General features: G+C 34.5%; 1 protein-coding gene across 3 annotated transcripts in view; it reads right to left on the reverse strand.

Annotated features, from left to right (window-relative positions):
- LOC135649436 (two pore calcium channel protein 1-like) overlaps positions 1–19618 on the reverse strand; it is a 32464-nt gene that overhangs the window by 9793 nt on the left and 3053 nt on the right. For 2 of the 3 annotated variants that reach the window (XM_065167781.1, XM_065167774.1), the window contains exons 3-19: positions 19490–19597; positions 17228–17323; positions 16244–16374; positions 15697–15757; positions 15309–15475; positions 13594–13699; positions 13394–13471; positions 12545–12600; positions 9854–9926; positions 8743–8808; positions 8450–8593; positions 7450–7507; positions 6008–6115; positions 4025–4088; positions 2242–2410; positions 796–860; positions 501–591 (exon numbers count right to left, since the gene is read on the reverse strand). In XM_065167781.1, the coding sequence (XP_065023853.1) occupies positions 501–591; positions 796–860; positions 2242–2410; positions 4025–4088; positions 6008–6115; positions 7450–7507; positions 8450–8593; positions 8743–8808; positions 9854–9926; positions 12545–12600; positions 13394–13471; positions 13594–13699; positions 15309–15475; positions 15697–15757; positions 16244–16374; positions 17228–17323; positions 19490–19597 (1641 nt within the window). The remainder of the gene's footprint in view (positions 1–500; positions 592–795; positions 861–2241; positions 2411–4024; positions 4089–6007; positions 6116–7449; positions 7508–8449; positions 8594–8742; positions 8809–9853; positions 9927–12544; positions 12601–13393; positions 13472–13593; positions 13700–15308; positions 15476–15696; positions 15758–16243; positions 16375–17227; positions 17324–19489; positions 19598–19618) is intronic. The other variant, XM_065167790.1, reaches the window with a different exon arrangement.

Genomic DNA, 19618 nt, shown 5'->3' on the forward strand with positions numbered 1-19618 from the left:
ATGTCCCTTAGGCAATGTCATAGCTTAAAGTCAATTCATCAGAAGTGTGTGAACAGATTTTCATGACTAATCTCCACTTCCACATGTTCTCTTTTTCACATTTACTGCACTGTTATGTAGAATCCATGGACCACAAATGAATAATAAAGAGGGAAAAATGGAAATGTGCCAAGTCCCAATGTTGAGACGGGGCGAGAACCAATGTTAGAGATCATGTATGGTCATTGTTGGAACACCTTGCATTCCTCTTTCCACTCCAAGTAGTATTTCTCTGAAATTCTTTCATGTCCCCAAACTTCAAAAGCCAAAATAAAATGGAGTAAATATTTCTCTGAAACTCTTTCATGTCCCCAAACTTCAGAAGCCGAGATGAAATGGAGTGAATATTTTCTCAATGCGTATGTTGTCAAACAGTGCCTTGGTGCTTGGTGACAAATAAGTATAATAATATGTCAATATATGCATCTAAATAACAGGGTTTTCTTATGAAAAAAGTATACCTGCATCCATACTTGCCAATTTCCCATCACTAGCAAATTGAATAATGTCACCATTCCATTTGGGTAGTCATTAAAATTGAAAAGCAAATAGCTATAATACATCAAGAAAAACAGTCAGCAAGCAAGATAAATTTTGGTAATATAACTAAATCAAGCCTCCAAGGAAATGCTTATGTCAATTGAAGTAAAATATCAAACAAGAATAAGAGGGAATATGCAAATATGCCACATCCTGTTAAATATACAGTACTTGAAATTAATTTGGTAAAAAATAGAAAAAGGAACAGAAGGGTACTCATTATCAGAAAGATCAGTCATCTCCAGTTTAGGGTTTCCAGCATTTACGATTCCACCAAACAGCTAGAAAGTAAGAACAACCATTAGTAAGTTTTCAAGTCATAGTTGAACAACTAATACGCTAATTTCATATTCAAGAGATCTTTTAAGGGAATTTTGTGCATTCAACTTCACCAAAAAATTGTAAACAGCAAGAGTACAACTAGCACCATACAGGTGGCCTAACCAAGTTTTTACAAGTTTCTTTCGGTCAACATTTTGTATTGATAGTTAATAGTGAAGAACCACGCATATCTACATTTTGCTTGTGCATTTAAGCAAAAGAAAAGAAAAGGACTTGCAGCCGTTGTAAAGAAAACATCATTATCATGTTTAATTTTACACACCATATGCAAATGCATAATTGTGCGTCTGCTACTATGGATGTGGAAAGGTCTCCAGAAGTGGGTGACAGCAGTCAGTTGGTACAAGAAAGTTAGTGATCAACCCTTACGAAACAATCATTCTTCGTATAGAACTACCAAATACCAATATCATAGTGTTAGTCAGGATAATGACATTACAACTGCCATGGTGATGCAGCACCAGAGTGGATCAAAATCTAATCTCAAACTGACACTGACATATATGTTAGAAGATTTCTCTTTCTTTTTCTTATAAGCCCTCAAATTATACCTGTTTATTTTTGCAGGCTTTGCCCCAAAAAAAATAAATCTGGATTAATGACAGTATTGAAAAAAAATTGTCTCAAGTTTCAAGCCACAATTTACAAGCTTTTATAATTGCAAACTGCCAACTTATAAGGCACCATTAATTAATGATGTTTTGTAATTTGTGTCTTAGTGTTTTGATACTTAAGGTCTGTAATGTACAAACCATCTATTAAAGGAGAGGAGAATGAGCTTCTGAGGCATATTCCTATATTAGCCCGTAGGAATCCATATATTGATATGGACCTTAACTCTAAGCTCTAAGTTATCCCAAGAAAAGAAGTTATTTTTCTCATATCCCAAATTCTGTCACCCTCTTTTTTATTGTTCCACATTATATGGTACATGGATCTTATAATTTGGTGATTTGGTCAAGTAGGTTTCTTCAAGAAAAGTCCTTATAACTTGATAGAAAATATCATGACTTGCACACATAGTGTAATTGTGTTTCCGTTGACTTATATGATACTTAGTGTGATAGTGTTTCCATTTACTAATGTGATACTCATATCTCCCTATTAAACAAAAGAAAAAAAATACAGGAACTACACATTCTGCTTAATCCAGTAGTTAGTCCCTCCAAAGGTAAATTTGTGCAATATTTGCAAGTGTAGGACAAGTAAAAAGTATACTGTAAATCTGAGAGAGCAATAAATGCGTAGAACATAAAATAGGGCATCAAACTAGGAATGGAGCTTCGCCAATGATTGTGAGTCCAGAACAAGAATGTATACCTGTACTCCAAGTGAGCAATAAAGGCATTGTACACAAAATATAGTCCCTAGGTATGGCATCAGACTAGGAATAAGAGTTAGGAATGTTGCAACAAATGCTTTATAGCGCTGGACATGTAGTAGAAGCCTTATTAAGCGCAACATCCTTGCAATCAGAAGGTAGCGAATCCTGTAATCACAAGTAGATCATCAATACGTTAGCAAAAAAAAAGGAAGAAGAAATAACCATTATTATCACTTTAGGAAGCAGTTAAATGGCAAAATATCCCAGTTCTAAGGCCTCTTAAGATCTAAATATACATAAGCAAAAACTGCAGCAAACATCCACAGCAAGGCTATATAAGGTATACATGCTAAATTATACTTCATGTATACAACATTGACAACAGGATATCAAGAGAAAGAGGGTACCTACTAAATTATATAAATATAATATGTTAAAGAGAAAAAATAGAAATAAAGAGAACCCAATATTAATAGATAATAAAGAGATTTTATCTCAGACTGCCCTTTCTTTTTTACTTTCATGAAATGACAGGTGTATTGCTTCTTAAGAAGCTCCATGACAATGACTAATTTGTCCTTGAAGATTTGGTTGTTCTTAGTTTTCCAAATAAGCAAAAAAGAAAATCATTCCAAAGATATCACAACCAATTCTCTAATATCATGTGATCAAGTGGAGTCTCCAGACTCCAATTGTCCCTCAAGATAAGATAAAGGGGAAACTATTTACAGGAGTTTAATGCCAAATCCAAGGGTGAACCACAAAAAAATTGGAGAAGAGGATATCATTTGTAATCAATTTGGTTTCCACACATCGCACAGGAGGGATCATTCCTTTAACCTTTTGTCACCAGCACCTCAGTGAAAATTACCCTAGGACTAATAAACGACCATATAAAATCTTGGGTTTTATAGGGTAAATGGGATTCTAGATAATGTGATAAAAACATAGTAAACCTAGCAACAAAGAAGACACATTATCCAATCCATTAGAGAAGATGAGGACAGACAATCATGTGATAAGGTGTAGGAATCACTGAATTACAGAAGAGCAAAAGAAGTAACTAGGCACCAAAAGACAAGAGGGCAAGTTTGAGTGTAATACACTGCAATATTTGGTTTAAAGATGCTGTGATAAACAAAATTAAAATTCTAAAGCAAGAGTAGCACAGTTCTCAAGCTAGACATCCTACCAAAATATGATGATTGAACTTTGACGTTTGAAATATTTCCCAATAGGGACCCATAGGCTCAAGCAAAGGGTACTCTGAAGTTTCCTAACCCCAGAATCTTACAAGGAAGGGATATCAATTTCTACAAAAGTTTCCTCACTCTAACATCTTAAACACAATTTCTTTTCTCAAAAATTTGGTATCATCATCAAACATTTTTCCTTTTAGTAGGCTAGACAAGTAATATTCATCTATAGGTACTTACAGAATTTTTTATTTTCAATCCTCACTTTTTCCAACAGGGATGTGAGGGATAGTTGTATGGAGGTTTAGCTCCATAGGAAGAAGATTTCCTTTTATTCACATTATTAGTCATAGAAAAGTTCCATCCATTGCTGTCTTTAGTCCTAGTACCTCTTCTCCTCACTTCCCAGTTGTAGACTCTTGTATGTTAAATAAACAGCCTGGCTTGTTGAATTGCAGAAAATGAAACTAATCCCAAATTCAATCATACTTGATGAAAGTTTAACAGATCTAAAATTTCTGTCTTCTTATAATATGACAATGGTAGCTAAACAATAAGAATCTGTGGAATTATCTGACATTACCATTCGCCATTTGAAAGAAAAGGAAGCACGGATGGGAAGGCAAATGTCATAGTCTCTCCAACAACTGTAAAATATAGACACCAAGCACATTTTTCACATAGACATGACAATGAGAGTGGCATTTATCAAACCAAGAAGAAACAAATAGCATTATACATGTCTGAATTAAAAAAATAGGTCAGTAGCAAACTTTCATAAGAATTATGAAACTGTCAATAAACAGATATTGGGGCACTGGAATTGGAGAGATAGAAAGATTGTTCAAATAGAAATATGCAGGCTAAATTATTTAGTCTTCAAACAAGTACTTCAATTAAACAAAACTAGTTCTTACTATATTCATGAGGTCATTAAACTTAAAACTGATAATCTTAATAAACAAGATATGTTAACGTCGGCACCTTGAGTCATCTAATTCAGTTTAGTTTAATTGCCATAATGCTATTCAAATTGTTTTAAAAAATTGACTTGATTTTTGAACTCACAAAAGGCAATGATGGACCAAATACTACTCACTGAAGACAAGTTGATAATTTGGCAGAAGCATGTGATGACTTAAAAGGTTTTGGAAGTGACTCAAACTTGATCCTGAAGTTCAATAAGTGAACAAATAAGAGTGTTCAGTGAAATCTTGTACAGGAATTCCTAGAGTCTTGTACTTGAGGTTCAAATAGGATCTGATGCATTCGTGTTAGTACAATCACACTTAAATTGACCAAGTCCGGGATAAAGTCTAAGTTCAACTGTAGTCTAATCAAGGTTGACATAGCAACCTATAATGATACATTTAAATCTTTTCACTTTTCATGCATTTTTGAACTATATTTGTGACTATGAGACCAATTAGGTACTTTACTTGTTCTCTTCTCTTCACTTTTTTTGCTCTTCATTTCGTATCTTCTATTCTCTTCTCTTCTCCTCCTATTTTCTTCTCTCCTTTTCTCTTCTCTTTTTCCTCTTTTGCTTTGGTTAGTTATTGCAGCTGCTGCTCTTTTTCTTCTTCATTGGTGACAGACCGGTTGGAACTGACCAAATTAATATAATAGTCCAACAGAGTTAGACTTTCTTCTCTCTTTTTTTATTTTCTTCTTCTTCTTCCTTGGCTTTCATTAGTCATTGCAGCTGTTCCTTTTCTTCTTAGTAGGTGACAGAGTAGGTTGAATTTACCAAACCAAGAGTCCAACAGAGTTAGAATGGCTGTAAGGGAAACCAGCTAAAACCTTATATGAACACCCATCTTCTGTAATGTTGACGCAGGTGTTATAGCGGACAAAAGAATCCAAGCATCATAATATAAGGCTATCTATGCTTTATGGATCATAATGCTAAGATGAGAACGTTGAAATCGATGGATGGCTGTTCAAAGATACCACTAAGAGAGATTAAGAAATATTTACAAAGTTGAACAATTAGGTGCCTCCACTTCCTTCCTCTTGCTCCTCCTTCCTTGACTGCCTCCTCTTCTATCTTCCTCTTCCTCCTTCCTCCTCTTCCTCCACCACCTCCTCTTCTTCCTTCCTCTTCCTTCTTCATCCTCTTCCCCCACCATCACCTCTTATTCTTCTTCTACCTCTTCGATACATACTGGTATACCATATGTCAGAACACTGAAATTAATCGATTGTATTGGAAACGGTTTGTACGTGTGTCAATCCGGCTAAGGATCAGTACAGTACACAAGTACAAAATTGCAATCCTTGTTTGGAGTTTTCATCTTGGAACATTATAGTTGTACTCGTACAATACATCAACTCATTCCAAACCCCATATTGGTGGGAGCCTCGTACACCAAGCTATTTTTTTCTTGTTGTTGTTGTGCACAAAAAGAACCCAAAAGAAAACTTGTTATGATAATCAATCAACAGTAATGTTGCATTACAACTAAGGTTGATGGTTAACTAGACAAGTCCATATATCAACGCTTGACTATAAACAAAAAATTCGCCCAAATGATTGCCAAAGTTGCTGCATAAATATTCTTACCAATTATCCATGTAATCACAAAATCAAATCGATTTTGTCCATCCATCCAATAAGCATCAAATCCAAATGAAAAAATTTTCAAAGCCATCTCCAACACATAAATCCACCCTGTAAGATAGTATGCACTTAATGAGAATCCAACAAATTAAGGCTGACTAATTGCTGAATGGAAATATTGATGTCAGAAATCTACAACATGGAAGCCAAAAAAATTTAAAGAAAAAGCCCACAAAGCACGGTAAGTAAGGTGTAACTAGAATAACAAGATGGGTAAAACACAAAGATGAGAGAGAAAATGTTCTGAAGGTGTTTAGCTAATGCCAGCTCATTGTAAGCACAAATTTCCAATTGGGCCAAAATTTCAAGTAGTTGACCAAGACTATGCCCCTGAACCTACATTCATTAAAACCAATAAAACATAATGATGCCGATTTCCATATTTTAGTCATCAAATTAGCTATTTGATCTTCAAGTACAGTATAACGACTAACATGGTCTTTTATCTAAATGTAAACCATAATGTATCATACAGTTACCCTATAGTTCTTTCACTCAAGTTGAAAAAATTCCATATTGTCTACCAATAAGACCAAATACACTTGGTTTTCCATAAATCTGTATATTATGTTTTTTATACCTTGATCAGAAGCTAAAGTTGACAACTTGACATGATCATTTGCAATAAATACCAAAAGAACAATAAAGTTAACCAAAAAGAAAACTAACTTGAGCGCTTGTTAAATCATGTGCAATGTGTTCTGTAAAATTGACCAACACACTACTTTTGATAATGCATCCTCCAACATATATCATTTGCACAATATAGCTATCTCAAGATGCTCAATCAGTGGTAGTGCCATTAATTTTAAAACTTGATTTGAGCTTTATGAATCCTAAAATGTGTGAATATGTTATGATGTGATAGTGCAATGGTTGCTGCCATTAATCAGAAGTTTCCAAATTCCTAAAATTATATCACAGAAGAATGCTTTCAGAAAATTAGAAATAGGTTGATCAACAATATGAAACAAGCACAGTATAACAACTACTTGCATTAATCAACTGGGCCTTTACCTAATAAATGATTTCTCTCATCATCTTGAAGATGTTCTAAGTTTTGACCCTTGTCAAGGTGATTCCTATGTACTCAATCTCAGTAATTCTGTTGGTGGGGTTTATCCCACCAGTTTTTTTTTTCCTTCGAAAACAAAACTATACTTATAATACTGCTGTCAAAAGCATTAGAATGCCAAGCCATGTCAAATGGAAAACAAGTGAGGCAGCATGGTCATGATGCCAAGAATTGAAACAATAAGAATAGCAAAAAATTATTCGCATACCTAATAAGTAAAAACAATTGTTCACATAATAAATAAGAATCATTCACATAATTAATGGAAAAAACTAAAAAGGTGCAGTTGAGGAATTCATGTAACTCTTACCAAAAACAAACTCAATTCCTTGCCAAAATATCTGGGCAGAGCTGTTCTGTATGTCGAGCTGTGGCAGACAAAATCATCCATAACATTGGCATAAAATAAATTCCAACAACAAAAAAAAATTTTACCCCTTGCTTGTACTATAGTTACCATGAATTTAAATTTATTTTCATGACAAAATGATAGAACACAATTAGATAACAGAAGCATCTAAGATATCCTATTTATATCGTACATAGAGTTGTTAATTACATGTCCTATCAATCGGATATGGCAAGCAATGCCAATCCATGTCCTTGCCTTGGATCCCTATCTAGGATGGTGGTTCTTATCATGCTCATCCACAGACCATTGATTTATTTAGAAAGTTGGTGACTCATCCAAGGTTTTAGAGTTTGCTATCATGATGTTCACAAAGTGGAAGATTGTTCAGAATCGATTGTACAGATTCTAATATAGCCTGCAGGTGAAACCTAGCAGTGGCAGGAGCCTCATGCGTTGGCTGTCCATTTAAAGTATAATTATGAAAGAGAGGAAACTATGCAATAACAATATGCAGTAACAAACAGCACACATTTATCACTTGATAGCGATGTGTGCAGCAAACAGATTGAATACAGGTGTGAAACTACAAGGTGCAAGCATAAATATTCCTGAAAATTCCCAACTTGTTACTGACCCATCTAAGTTTGAAGTTAGATTCTTGCACATATGTCCTTTTAATATGTAAATATGAAAGTTCTATGCTGGCAAATATATCCCCAAAAACTATGCAACAATATGACTTTCACAGGTATACATGTAAATGATGTAATTAAAACTTTTAAAGGCTAGACACCTTAACAAGTGCATATATACAATTTTTCCAAACTAAACAAACTATGTATTCAATAGAAAAGCTTTAGACAGTAGATTGTTAGATGAATTCAGCCAAAATATGAATTTATGGAAATAAAAACCACAAATAATAAATTAATATGCAAAGAAATATCAGTAGACATACCGTTGTTTCAATTATAACAGCAACTAGATTGACTACAAGCACAAAGGCCACAATGTATCCAAACATTGGGCTCTGAACAAAAGCCTTGAACTTTTCACAAGGAGGTGACCGGTAAAATGTTGGGTAATTTTCAAACCATGATGGCTGCAAACAGAAAATAGCATTAGACAATAACAAGCATCCTGATTCAGTAACTTTCAGCATCTCATCAATATTTTTTATTTAATTCTAAATCCTTTTTATAATGCATAGATATAGAACTTAAATAAAACAGTACAAAAAGATTGACTTACTGATGCTTCTTTTTGAAACCTCAATGCGATGGCATTGCAAAGATCAGTGAATTCTTCCAAATTAATCTGAGAATGACAAGTGACATTAAGCGAATTTTTAGATGGCTAAGTCTTGAGAGAATATCAAAAGTCAAAACTGATAATATAGATTTGTCATTACAAGAAAATTATAATGAACAAATTAAGAGTTCAGCATACACTAATTATTGGTTATAGCACAAGAAGTTGCCACGACAAACGATCTAATGTCACATTAAATTAGGTATCAAGTGTCATAGCAAATAACTAATGATGATTCAGCTGTTATTCTCATATTGGTTTATTGACATACAATACATTTTTAAATCATTCGATCTGTCAACTGTAAGTAAATGCTCAAGGCAGTTACATGGTCTTACATCTTAGAAAAATGTAGTCTTTGTACACCAAAAATAGAGTTCGAGGAAGTCATGTAGAAAGGTATCTCAACGTACTTGTGTAGATAGTAATGATGTGCATACAGATAGTTCTTGAATATTATATCTGATAGGTCTCAGCTGACTCAAATTAGATTGAGTTAGATAGTTATGTTGCATGCGATGCAAAAAATCATGAAGATGTGGAAATCTGGCATATATGAAGGCAGAAGTGAGTAATGATATCTCATAGGAAACCAAGAATAGATTGCAACAAATTATCTATTCAAGTTAGATTATGAACATGAGGATGGAAGAATGGAAAAGCCATACAGACCAATAAAGATTAGTAGGTTGCAATCCCTCTTTCCACGTTATTTCTTTTTTCCACATATAAAAAGAATCAGACTTTTCCCTGTGAAATTCTCAAAACATGCCTAAATCTCTACAACCCTCACTTTATGATATCAGCACTTCACCAGCAAACCATAATGTTTAATTGCTCTGGTTCCTGCTAAATTAAACTGTGTACATGTTCACCAGTTTCTTAACAGTAAATAGATCAGGTATCTTGATGCAACTAAGAAATGGCATTTTTCCGGAATTCATCAAAAATCATACGTTTCTGCATTTGCTTTAGGTAAAGAGATCTCTTAATTAATAAAATATATGTGTACGCATGCATCAATAGATGCTAGATAGAGGAAATTTTTTACCTTGAAGTCACCACTATCATCAAGCTCACTGAATATCAGTTCAAAATCTTCTTCTGAAATTTTTGGCAAAGACCTAAGAAAGATATAAAGAATCATATAGCATGGCAACAATAATTGAATATAATGCCACACAACAGAAGTGTATTATTGTTTAGAAGAACGGTGAATTTGCCAAACCAATCTTCATCTAGTCCTATATACTAATCATACTCATCATCCGATCCTAATGTGGAATTATTAGGTGTCATTACTTCCCACTTAAAAGATTGACAACCTCATTCAACACAGTATGAATAACACATCATATAGCATTGACAACCTCATCAAGATTTAAAACAGTACAAATAACACAGAATTATCCTTAGTAGAAGAAATGTGAGATGTATAGCACCATATTAGCAGCTTGATGTGCCCCTTGAACAATCCATGAGCACCGATTCCAAAGTAATAAAAAAATATGCTGTGTTAAACCATTAGGTTGGCCTTAATACCAATTGTCATGAAATGATAGATTTATAAGCTAAATAACTATTAAGAAATGGTCTTACCCACGTGTTTAAAATACGTGAGCCAAGCTATTGATAATAGGCCAATCTACTATTTTAGAACAACAATCCCCATCATTTACTCTGATTGAAAATGTTGCATTCATGCAATTAATCCATCACTTGTAAAACAAAGTCCATCAAATTTTTGTCAAATATTAAAATTTAATCTATTTGACAGGGTTTGTTGCACCGATGCGTACCACCTGATACGAGTCGTACCGATCACTTGACCCTGTACCGGGCAATATAAGGTCTATACCAGGTGGTAACAGTCGAAATCCGACCGTTACCAACCAGTACAAGTCGCTAACTATCATATTTCGATCGTTATTGATTAAGGGGTGAGATTGCCCTATTTCAAATAGTCAATTTGACCGTTTGAGGCTTAGAAAAGGGTTTTTAAACCCTTTCCTCCCCCCTCTTTAACTTATTTCACTCTCTCAATCTCTTAAACTCTCTCAAACTTTTTTTCACTCATATCTCTCACTTATTTTCACATTTTCACTCTCCTAAACTCAACAAGACTACAATTTATAGATTAGATCAAATTTAGAAGACTAATTTGGGAGGATTAAGAGGAAGAATACTCTAATCAAGTGGTATGTACTCTCTTTCTAGAGGAAGAACACTCTAATTTATGGATTAGATCATCATATTCATAGTCGTCGTATTATGGAGAATCTTACAGCTAACAACAGCACGATGATAATTGGTCATGCTTCTTCGAGCAATAGTACGATGATCGATCATATGATACAGAGTAGTAGATCAATAGTGAAAGTAGAAGTTCTGACATTTTCTATAGTCCGCATTAATACATGCCACATTCGTCCATTCCTTAGGAGCCGCCTCGGACACATGTTGTTCATGATGATCAGACTACGACCATCACCATATTGATATACCAATAGCAAACGGTGTCTTAGTATACTATGTCGTGGGATCAATTTTAGAATTGGGTCCGACAAACATATCATATTAATATACAGATATATAGGGTTGAGGATCTCGATCCACCGCCCGTGGAGCCTTGTCTTTTTTTTTATGATAGAACCAAGTATATCCATTGATTTATTATTTAATTCATTTTAATCGTAAAGTTTAAGTTGTATAAAAAGTAATCTAATAATTTAAATAATTTTTTTGTAGATAATTCAATATTAATAGAAGGACGATCCAGAACGTACCATAAAACTACTCTTCAAAACCCAGAAAAGATATATAGCACTATTCGTTCCTAATTTACATTATTTTTACTGAAATTATACTAAATTTATATTTATTTCTAACTTAAAAACCCTAATCTAACTTTTTTTTCTTTTTTTTTTGTATACTTTTGGAGGTTTTTTGATGATTTTGGGCGTACCGTAGGTACACCTCGGTATGTATCGTACCAAGTAGGGCTCAGTACACCGGTACAGACCAAAATTACAATTCTTGGTATTTGAGGGCAAGCCTTTGTTACAACGGTAAGGTTGCTCTGTTGTGACCAGTAAAAAGACAATAATAAGGTTGCTCCTTTATGACCAATAAAAGATTTAAGTTAAGCACACAGCCTCTCTCATTCGAGTCACAAAATCAGCATCTTTCTATTGGTAAGGCTACATATATCGACCCTCCCCAAACCTCATATTGGCTAGAGCCTTGTGCACCAAGTACCTTTTTTTAAAAAATAATACATGAACTATATTCAGTATTCTAGCCAAGGTCTGCCATACCGAAGCGTACCGTCGTACCGGGCGGTACGTACCGGTCCGACAAGTTACCGGTACGTACCGGTCCGATAATTTACCGGTACGCGGACCGCCCGGTACCGCTACAGTGCTACTATACTGTAGCACTGCTATAGTATGAAAAAGTATAAAATTGTTCGGTACACCAGAGTGTACCGCTTGGTACGCCCTGATGTACTGCTCGGTACACCGATACCGTACCATACCGAGCCCAGGTCAAAACGTCGGTATGGTACGGTACGGCAAACATTGATTCTAGCATTCTAGTATTACAGGAAAAAAGGAAAATTGTATATATATCAACACTTACATTAGCAAAATAGTCTAAAGTTCTCACATGATATTTGTTACCCAATGACATTTAGATGAAAATGAGTGAGACTGACCACAAGTACAGGAGTACTTCTTACCGATATTTGTTTAATTCTTCAAACAGACGACTGCACTGTGGCTTGTTCACAAAACCCTGGATTTGGTGTTCAAATAACAAAGATTAAACATGTGAAAACTTAAGTAGCCAATAGAAAGGACCACCACTTTCTTACTGTTACACATGGTAAAACATTAGAAAGAATGAATGTAACATCCATGTAATAAAGTAAGCAATTATAATCAAGTACTTTAATCATCGCGCATGCATATCATACATGCTTTTTGGAGATAATAATTACTTGAAAATTACACCTGTCAAGTTTTCTTCATTATAAAGGTTTCCACCAAGACATTTCACATTCTTTTAATTGTACAAATAGGAAAAAAAAGTTAATCATTTTATGAAAATTCAAAACAATCTAGCTGTCATCCATCATAGTTGCATGGCCCATTTACCGGAATCATATTCTGCATGGTTGTTGAACATGTTCATCTTTAACCCACAAGTATTCATGGCTACTTTATGCATAAATATGATTGTTTTCTTGTTATACACTTGGACAGATTATAGTTGATTCATTACTTCCATCAAATGGAATTAAATGACTCACTAAGGGGGGACGGTCACAGCCATCAAGATGTAATGATATTTGCATATAATGGTGATGGTGTCGGCCTTTAGAATATTGTCACTATTTCTTCTGTTTCATATATTAAATAATTATAGCATTGTATATATCTAAGGGTATCTCCATCCTTGACCAAGTGGATAACCAGATCCATCTTGTACATCAAGTTGAAAAAAGTTTTAATATAGAGGAAGGTTGCAGTTCTAATTTTCTTTATGAAAAGGAACTAAAAAACAAAATACAGGGAAGAAGACTTACATTAACATTTATAAGACTGAATGCTTTTTCCAAAATGGATTTTCTCATTGTATCCATCTGAAGAACTTGCTTTGCAAGCTATAAAAAGAAGTCATACCACAACCGAGAATTGTTGATCAAAATATTAGCAAAATCTTTATATAGCATATAGATCTAACACATATACATTTCAAAAGTTCAACAAAAAATCTTGGAAATACCTGTTTTTTGAAGCTATCATAAACAACAGCAAGAATAAGATTTGTAAGGAAATAAACACCCAACAGCACATAGAGGACGAAAAAAAGGCATGACCATCGCGAATTCCTGTACAGTGACAAGCATAATATTAAATTCTAATTCCAAAAAATGAGCATGGTGACAATCACATAACATAGTAATTTATTCATAGTACAGTTTTTGTTTCAAAAGGGTTTCTTTAGTTGCCCTAGCTGCCTCAGATGTCAATCTGAACCATTAAACTTTGATCCTTCGCAGACTACTTGAAAATAGCAGCAAATAAAACCTGGAATAAAAGCTCTCTACAAAAGACTGCCAGATTTTTGCAGAAAGGAGGCCCATAAATTTTTTAATGGCATCATTAAAAACAAAAACTTCCCCAAATAGTTCGGAGTTTGGGACTTTATGCTTTGTTGTTGTTGTATTGAAAACAAAAAGTTATGTCGCTATGTCGTTAAACATGACTCAATGGAATCCTGTTTGTAATCAAACCACTAGCAGTCTACTAGCTGAATGACTTCTGTAGACTGACTTGTTAACCTACCCAAAAGATGCTTAAAGATAAAATTGCAAGTAGCAAGTCACACATCTTATTTTCGGCATGGAACTGTATTGGTGTTATGGTTTTTCCTACTCAAGTCCCTATTGTAAGGTTAACATATAACATATAACCTTGATACCTACTGTAAGGTTCTGATGTGCCACTAAACCTGATAAAGTGACTACCTTGGTGTGCATGATGGAACCCCCATCTTGATGCATGACAGTCAGCATATATCAAGAGGCATTTGTAGATTCTTTGATAATTGATGATCACCTCAAACTTCAACATGATCCTTCTAACGTAACAATTTTACAGGGTACCCCAAGGATTTTAGTTTTAAGCAAGATTCCCCTAAAAGCATCTTATTCTAAAGGATGTATGAGACATGGAACATGGGAGTTTGAACTGAATCAGGCTTCACTGGATTAAACTTCAAATAGCTGAGCTGAATAATGTGGTTCTTAACTGAATAATGAATGTGGATTAAACTTCAAATAGCTGAGCTGGATTACAACTTGATATTAAATCCAGCAATTAGGGTGTCTGTTAAATCTAGCCCTTGATGTTTCTGCCATGTCACAGCTAACTCGTTTTCATCAAAACTCAAATACTAAACGGGAGGCCAAAGAATAGAAAACGATGCCTCCAAGCTATTGGAGAAGAAGATCAGAGGCACCGAAGAGGCAAGTTCTTTGTTAGGCAAGGAGGCCTACTTTGAGCTTCACCTCTTGCTACCAAAGAGGGGTGGAGGTAATGGAAGCCAGCAGAGATCCAGACAAGTAGCTGTTTATTTATTTATTTATTTATTTAGGCTGTGAAAAAGTTATTGTATTCTCTTTTTTTCTTCAACTTAATTTTGTTTTACTGTTCCAATGGCATGCTGGCCGTCTCAGCTGGCATGACATGGATTGAACTGTGCTGGCAGTCAGTTTGAACTCTTCATGGTGACGGAGCTTGAATCCTTCGAATGGTTTGCCAACATAACTCAAAATGCTTATACTTAAATTATATATAATAGACCACTTAACTAGTATATCCAACCCTTCCTAATTTTCATATGTCAATGACAATTATTTTTCAATATGCAATTAAATCCTGATAGGGTTTAAATCATTTATATTGCAAAAGCACTGAATTTGCTAGCCTGCTTACTTGTAGGCAGGAACCCACACATCTGGATTGTTAGATGTGGTGAAAAGTACAAACATCTGATATAATGTGGTTCCATAAGAACTAAACATGGTCCTTCCCTGTTCAGTGTCCTCAAATGTGACATAAGCTAACCAGCTGGCAAATAAGAGGAAAAAAGCCGAAAGAGCCTGCACATAAGAGAAAATGGAAAATTAAGTTCAGACACAAAACAAAAAGTTCTAGTTTGATATTAACATGTGTTAAAAGCCAAAGAAAAAAGTGTAATATCACTTCAATTACACAATAGCTATGATGAGAGAAAATAAATGGGATAGTTCACTATAAGCAACAGTAACAAAAAGCACAAGCACATGCATACTGATGGAAGACATCTAAAACTGAATCTTACCAAGATATTAAGGTATGTGCCAGCCATTCCAGCCAGTGTGAGCATACATCCACACAAATCCCTGAAGTATGATAACATTGTTTATTATTCAACAATGACTTCCCACAAATAAGAATCCACTACATGAACTAGGCACTTCTGATCTTTGTCATACTTCAAAATTCAAATTATGTTCAATGATCATAAAAGATTGGACATGGACCATATAACTTTATAGCAAAAACTAAATTTCCATCAACCATGAAATTAGTAGTTCATAGTAAAATTATGCTATGTGCATTTATAATAAAAATTCAGGAAAATCAGGATGAGAAATCTGAGATACAACATGATAAGGTGATAGGATTTGATCAAATTTATGACATTTTCTTGTTATCTGTTTATCCCCTATATGATAGCCAATAAGTTTCCGTACAAGCCTCTCTTGTTCTAGATCTTTAAAGAAATTGGCATTGCAGAGGTTCCCATTCAGCAATTGGTTAGTCATGAAATTAGTAACTATAGAGAGAGCAATTCAGTGAATAATAGAAAACAATGATATGCTAACCTGATTGTCAAAATAACAAAGACAACACGGATATATGGTGCGACTCTTAAAGGTAGTAAAGGAACAAACATGTGTGACACAGAGAGAGCATATATGAACATATCACAAACTAAAACCAAGAGAAGCGTGACCTGCAAATAACAAAGAAAAAATGTCATATTTAGTGAACAGAGTGAGAAAAAAATGGATTTTGATTAATTAGAATCCTTGATGATGTCTGGAATGAATAAGAATAAATTGACTAGAAGGTTCTCATGGTCCATAATAAGTACATAAAATACATAATGAGTTAAGAGGTAAATTTTCATTTTGACATGATGGAAGTTTGCTTTCATCTCAATCCTTGAAAAGAGGATAAGATTTCTTGAAAGCTGGAGATTCAGTCTGAAAATTAGAATTGCAAAAATCAAAATATAAGCAAACCATTTATGTTGAAGATTTATGCTCTGTACCTATCAGACCAAACTTTTAAAGACCGAAGGATCTTCAAGTTTCTTTTACCTGTAAGTTTAATGAACTTTGGCATTGCAAACAGAACTAGACCATACATTATTGAGAATCTTCTAACCAAGATATGCAATTTCGAATAATACCGCCTGGTACGGGCGGTACCTACCGGTCCGTCAGCTGACTGGTACACGGACCGCCCGTTACCGGACCGAACGATATATATATAAATATATATACATATATATATATATATATATACATATATATATATACATATATATATATACATATATATATATACATATATATAAGGCGACGTCGCCGAATTATATATATATATATATATATATATATATATACCGAGCGGTATACCGCTCGATATATAGTATCATACCGTACCGAGCGAACGTCGAAACTCCAATACGGTACGAAATTGCGAACCTTGCTTCTAATTGTATAAATCTTTTTGTTCATACACAATTCTACATAAACAAAAAATTTTAGTGGGTGTTGATATAATCAATAAATGCTTACCTTTAACTTGTTCAAATGATTCTTCCAGTAAAGATGGAAACCCTCATATGCAAGTGGAAGCAAAGTATGTAATGCAAGAATACATAGTGTTATTCCCTGTGAAGAAGAAGAAAACTATCTTCAGTGGGCTGCTAAATTCATAGCTACAAGGTCAGAGCTAACAGTATACAATAAATTGAAACACTTGGATTGAGACAAAGTTTCTCATAAATAACAGCTTGGAGACCAAATCTTATCATAGTCGATCACATTCTACCATGATCTTCCATGTCGTCTTTTAAGAAACAAAATTATGTAATTATTTGTATCACATAATAAAAGAAAATACTAAGAATTAACCTTGACATGTATATGCATGATAGATAAGTTGGTATCGGATGGATATTGGGGACATCTTGTCCAACAAAGCATACCTTGTCTAAAAACAAATGAACAACAAATGATCCACATAAGCACAGACACCCATGCCATGGGATGCAGCATACCATGCCAAAGGTGATAAGCATGGGGGTGCCATCAATAAGGGAAGCCATACAAAGTAATAGCATATTTTGTAATAATAATGGATTGGTTGTGCAGCCATTCACCCCCTTGTTAAGCATGTCATGCCGTGATGATAAAATTATGTGTTGTGTGAAGCTTGTGCCCCTATATTAGATAGATAAAAATGATAGACCATGATTTTGACTTGGTGTCTGTCATACTGTGTTGACATGATACCTGCATGAAGACCTATGGTGTGCCAATTGTGTGTGGACACATCATACTGCTAGAACGATGTGGAATGAGACTGAAATTGTTTGAGAATAAAAAGATGGAAGAATAGTTAAATTGAAGCAATAGAAGTAAAAGAAATATACGTTAACCATTAATCTATTTGCTACAAATAATCCCTTTCTTATTCAAGGAGTAAACAGGAAAAACAGTATCTGACTCACTGTCAATAATAATGGTGTAAATTATTAACATTTTCGCATCATTTCCAGAACCTTCACTTTTAGATATTTCCCTTCAAATACTAAATTAGTTTAGACGCATTGAGTCAGCTTGCAAAAAATATTTATGTAACACCTTAATTAATCCCACATTAGAAGCGAGCAAAGACTAAGATTAACTTATAAGGATCTGAGAAGTGTACTTCTATAGACTTAGTTTAAACATTTTGAGACAATGGTTCAGACTTAACAAAGTTGATAGGCCAGTTGTCTCATCAAGTTAGGTCGTGATAATTGATATCAGAGTTGACCAAGTATTGCGGCATAGTGAAGGGCTCAAGTAGGAAAGGACTACCCATGTACGAAGTCAGATTACACGTCAAGGAGTGAAGTGATCACTGGGCTATGCCTCACATGCACCGTGCTAGGGTTTAATCTCAGCTATGCTGGGCCTTGACCAAAATGTTAAGCCCTTAAGTGGGGGAGACTGTAACACCCCAATTAGTCTCACATTGGAAGCGAGCTAAGACTAAGATTGACTTATAAGAGTATGATGGGTGTACTACTATAAATTTCAGCTTAAATATTTTGAGCTAGCGGTTCATATTCAACAAAGTTGACAAGCTAGTTATCCCATTAGGTTGGATCGTGACAATTTATATTTAGGTCCTTTAACTATTCTTTCAAACGTCTTATAGGAAACACCAAAGTATTCTTTTGAACTCATGTCATTCTAACTTTTGGACTATGATATTAATTGGAATCCACTGCTTTTAAATTATTTGTCCTCTTTTCCACTGTAACCAGTGGCATATGCTGGTATGTTACATGCCAATTGGTTTAAGGGCATGCTAGCCTGGTTCTTTTGTTGGCATTGAACCATGGCAATGTGTCATTACTGTGCTGACATGCCAACACCCCTTTCCTTGATAAGAACCCAAATTATCAGTTCCCTAGAATATGCTTTAAATAAGAAAGAGGGAAAGAACATGTTAGAATGTCAAATTGTCATTCAAAAAGATCTCTGACATTAAATTAGTGTGAGGTAAAGCATACATGTCTAATAGCCAAATCATGGTGAAAGAGATGATGGATAATCACGTTCATATTATACAAAGAAAAGTTCAACCATTCCAAATTTTCACTATTCGACTATAGCAAACTATATCAGCTGAGAACTTCACCAATGTTAGTAATTATCGGAATAGTCATGAAACAAATCAGACAATGATGCCAGTTCAACATTAGCCTACGAGGTAAAAAAAAAAGTCTGTGGTTCAATAATGAGCCCCTTTAAATGGTTCAACTTCTGCCCAATGGAATCTACCTCATAAGTGAGTGATTGGCCACTGGTTAAGTAAGGCAGCTGTCCAAGGAAAAAGTTCTCTCTGTCCTCGCAAGAATAGTGGCCATACTTTGCACACCATAGAGGTTTCTGCAAATTGATAGTACAAAT

This window comes from Musa acuminata, chromosome BXJ1-4 (assembly GCF_036884655.1).
Source record: "Musa acuminata AAA Group cultivar baxijiao chromosome BXJ1-4, Cavendish_Baxijiao_AAA, whole genome shotgun sequence".
Classification (NCBI taxonomy): domain Eukaryota; kingdom Viridiplantae; phylum Streptophyta; class Magnoliopsida; order Zingiberales; family Musaceae; genus Musa; species Musa acuminata.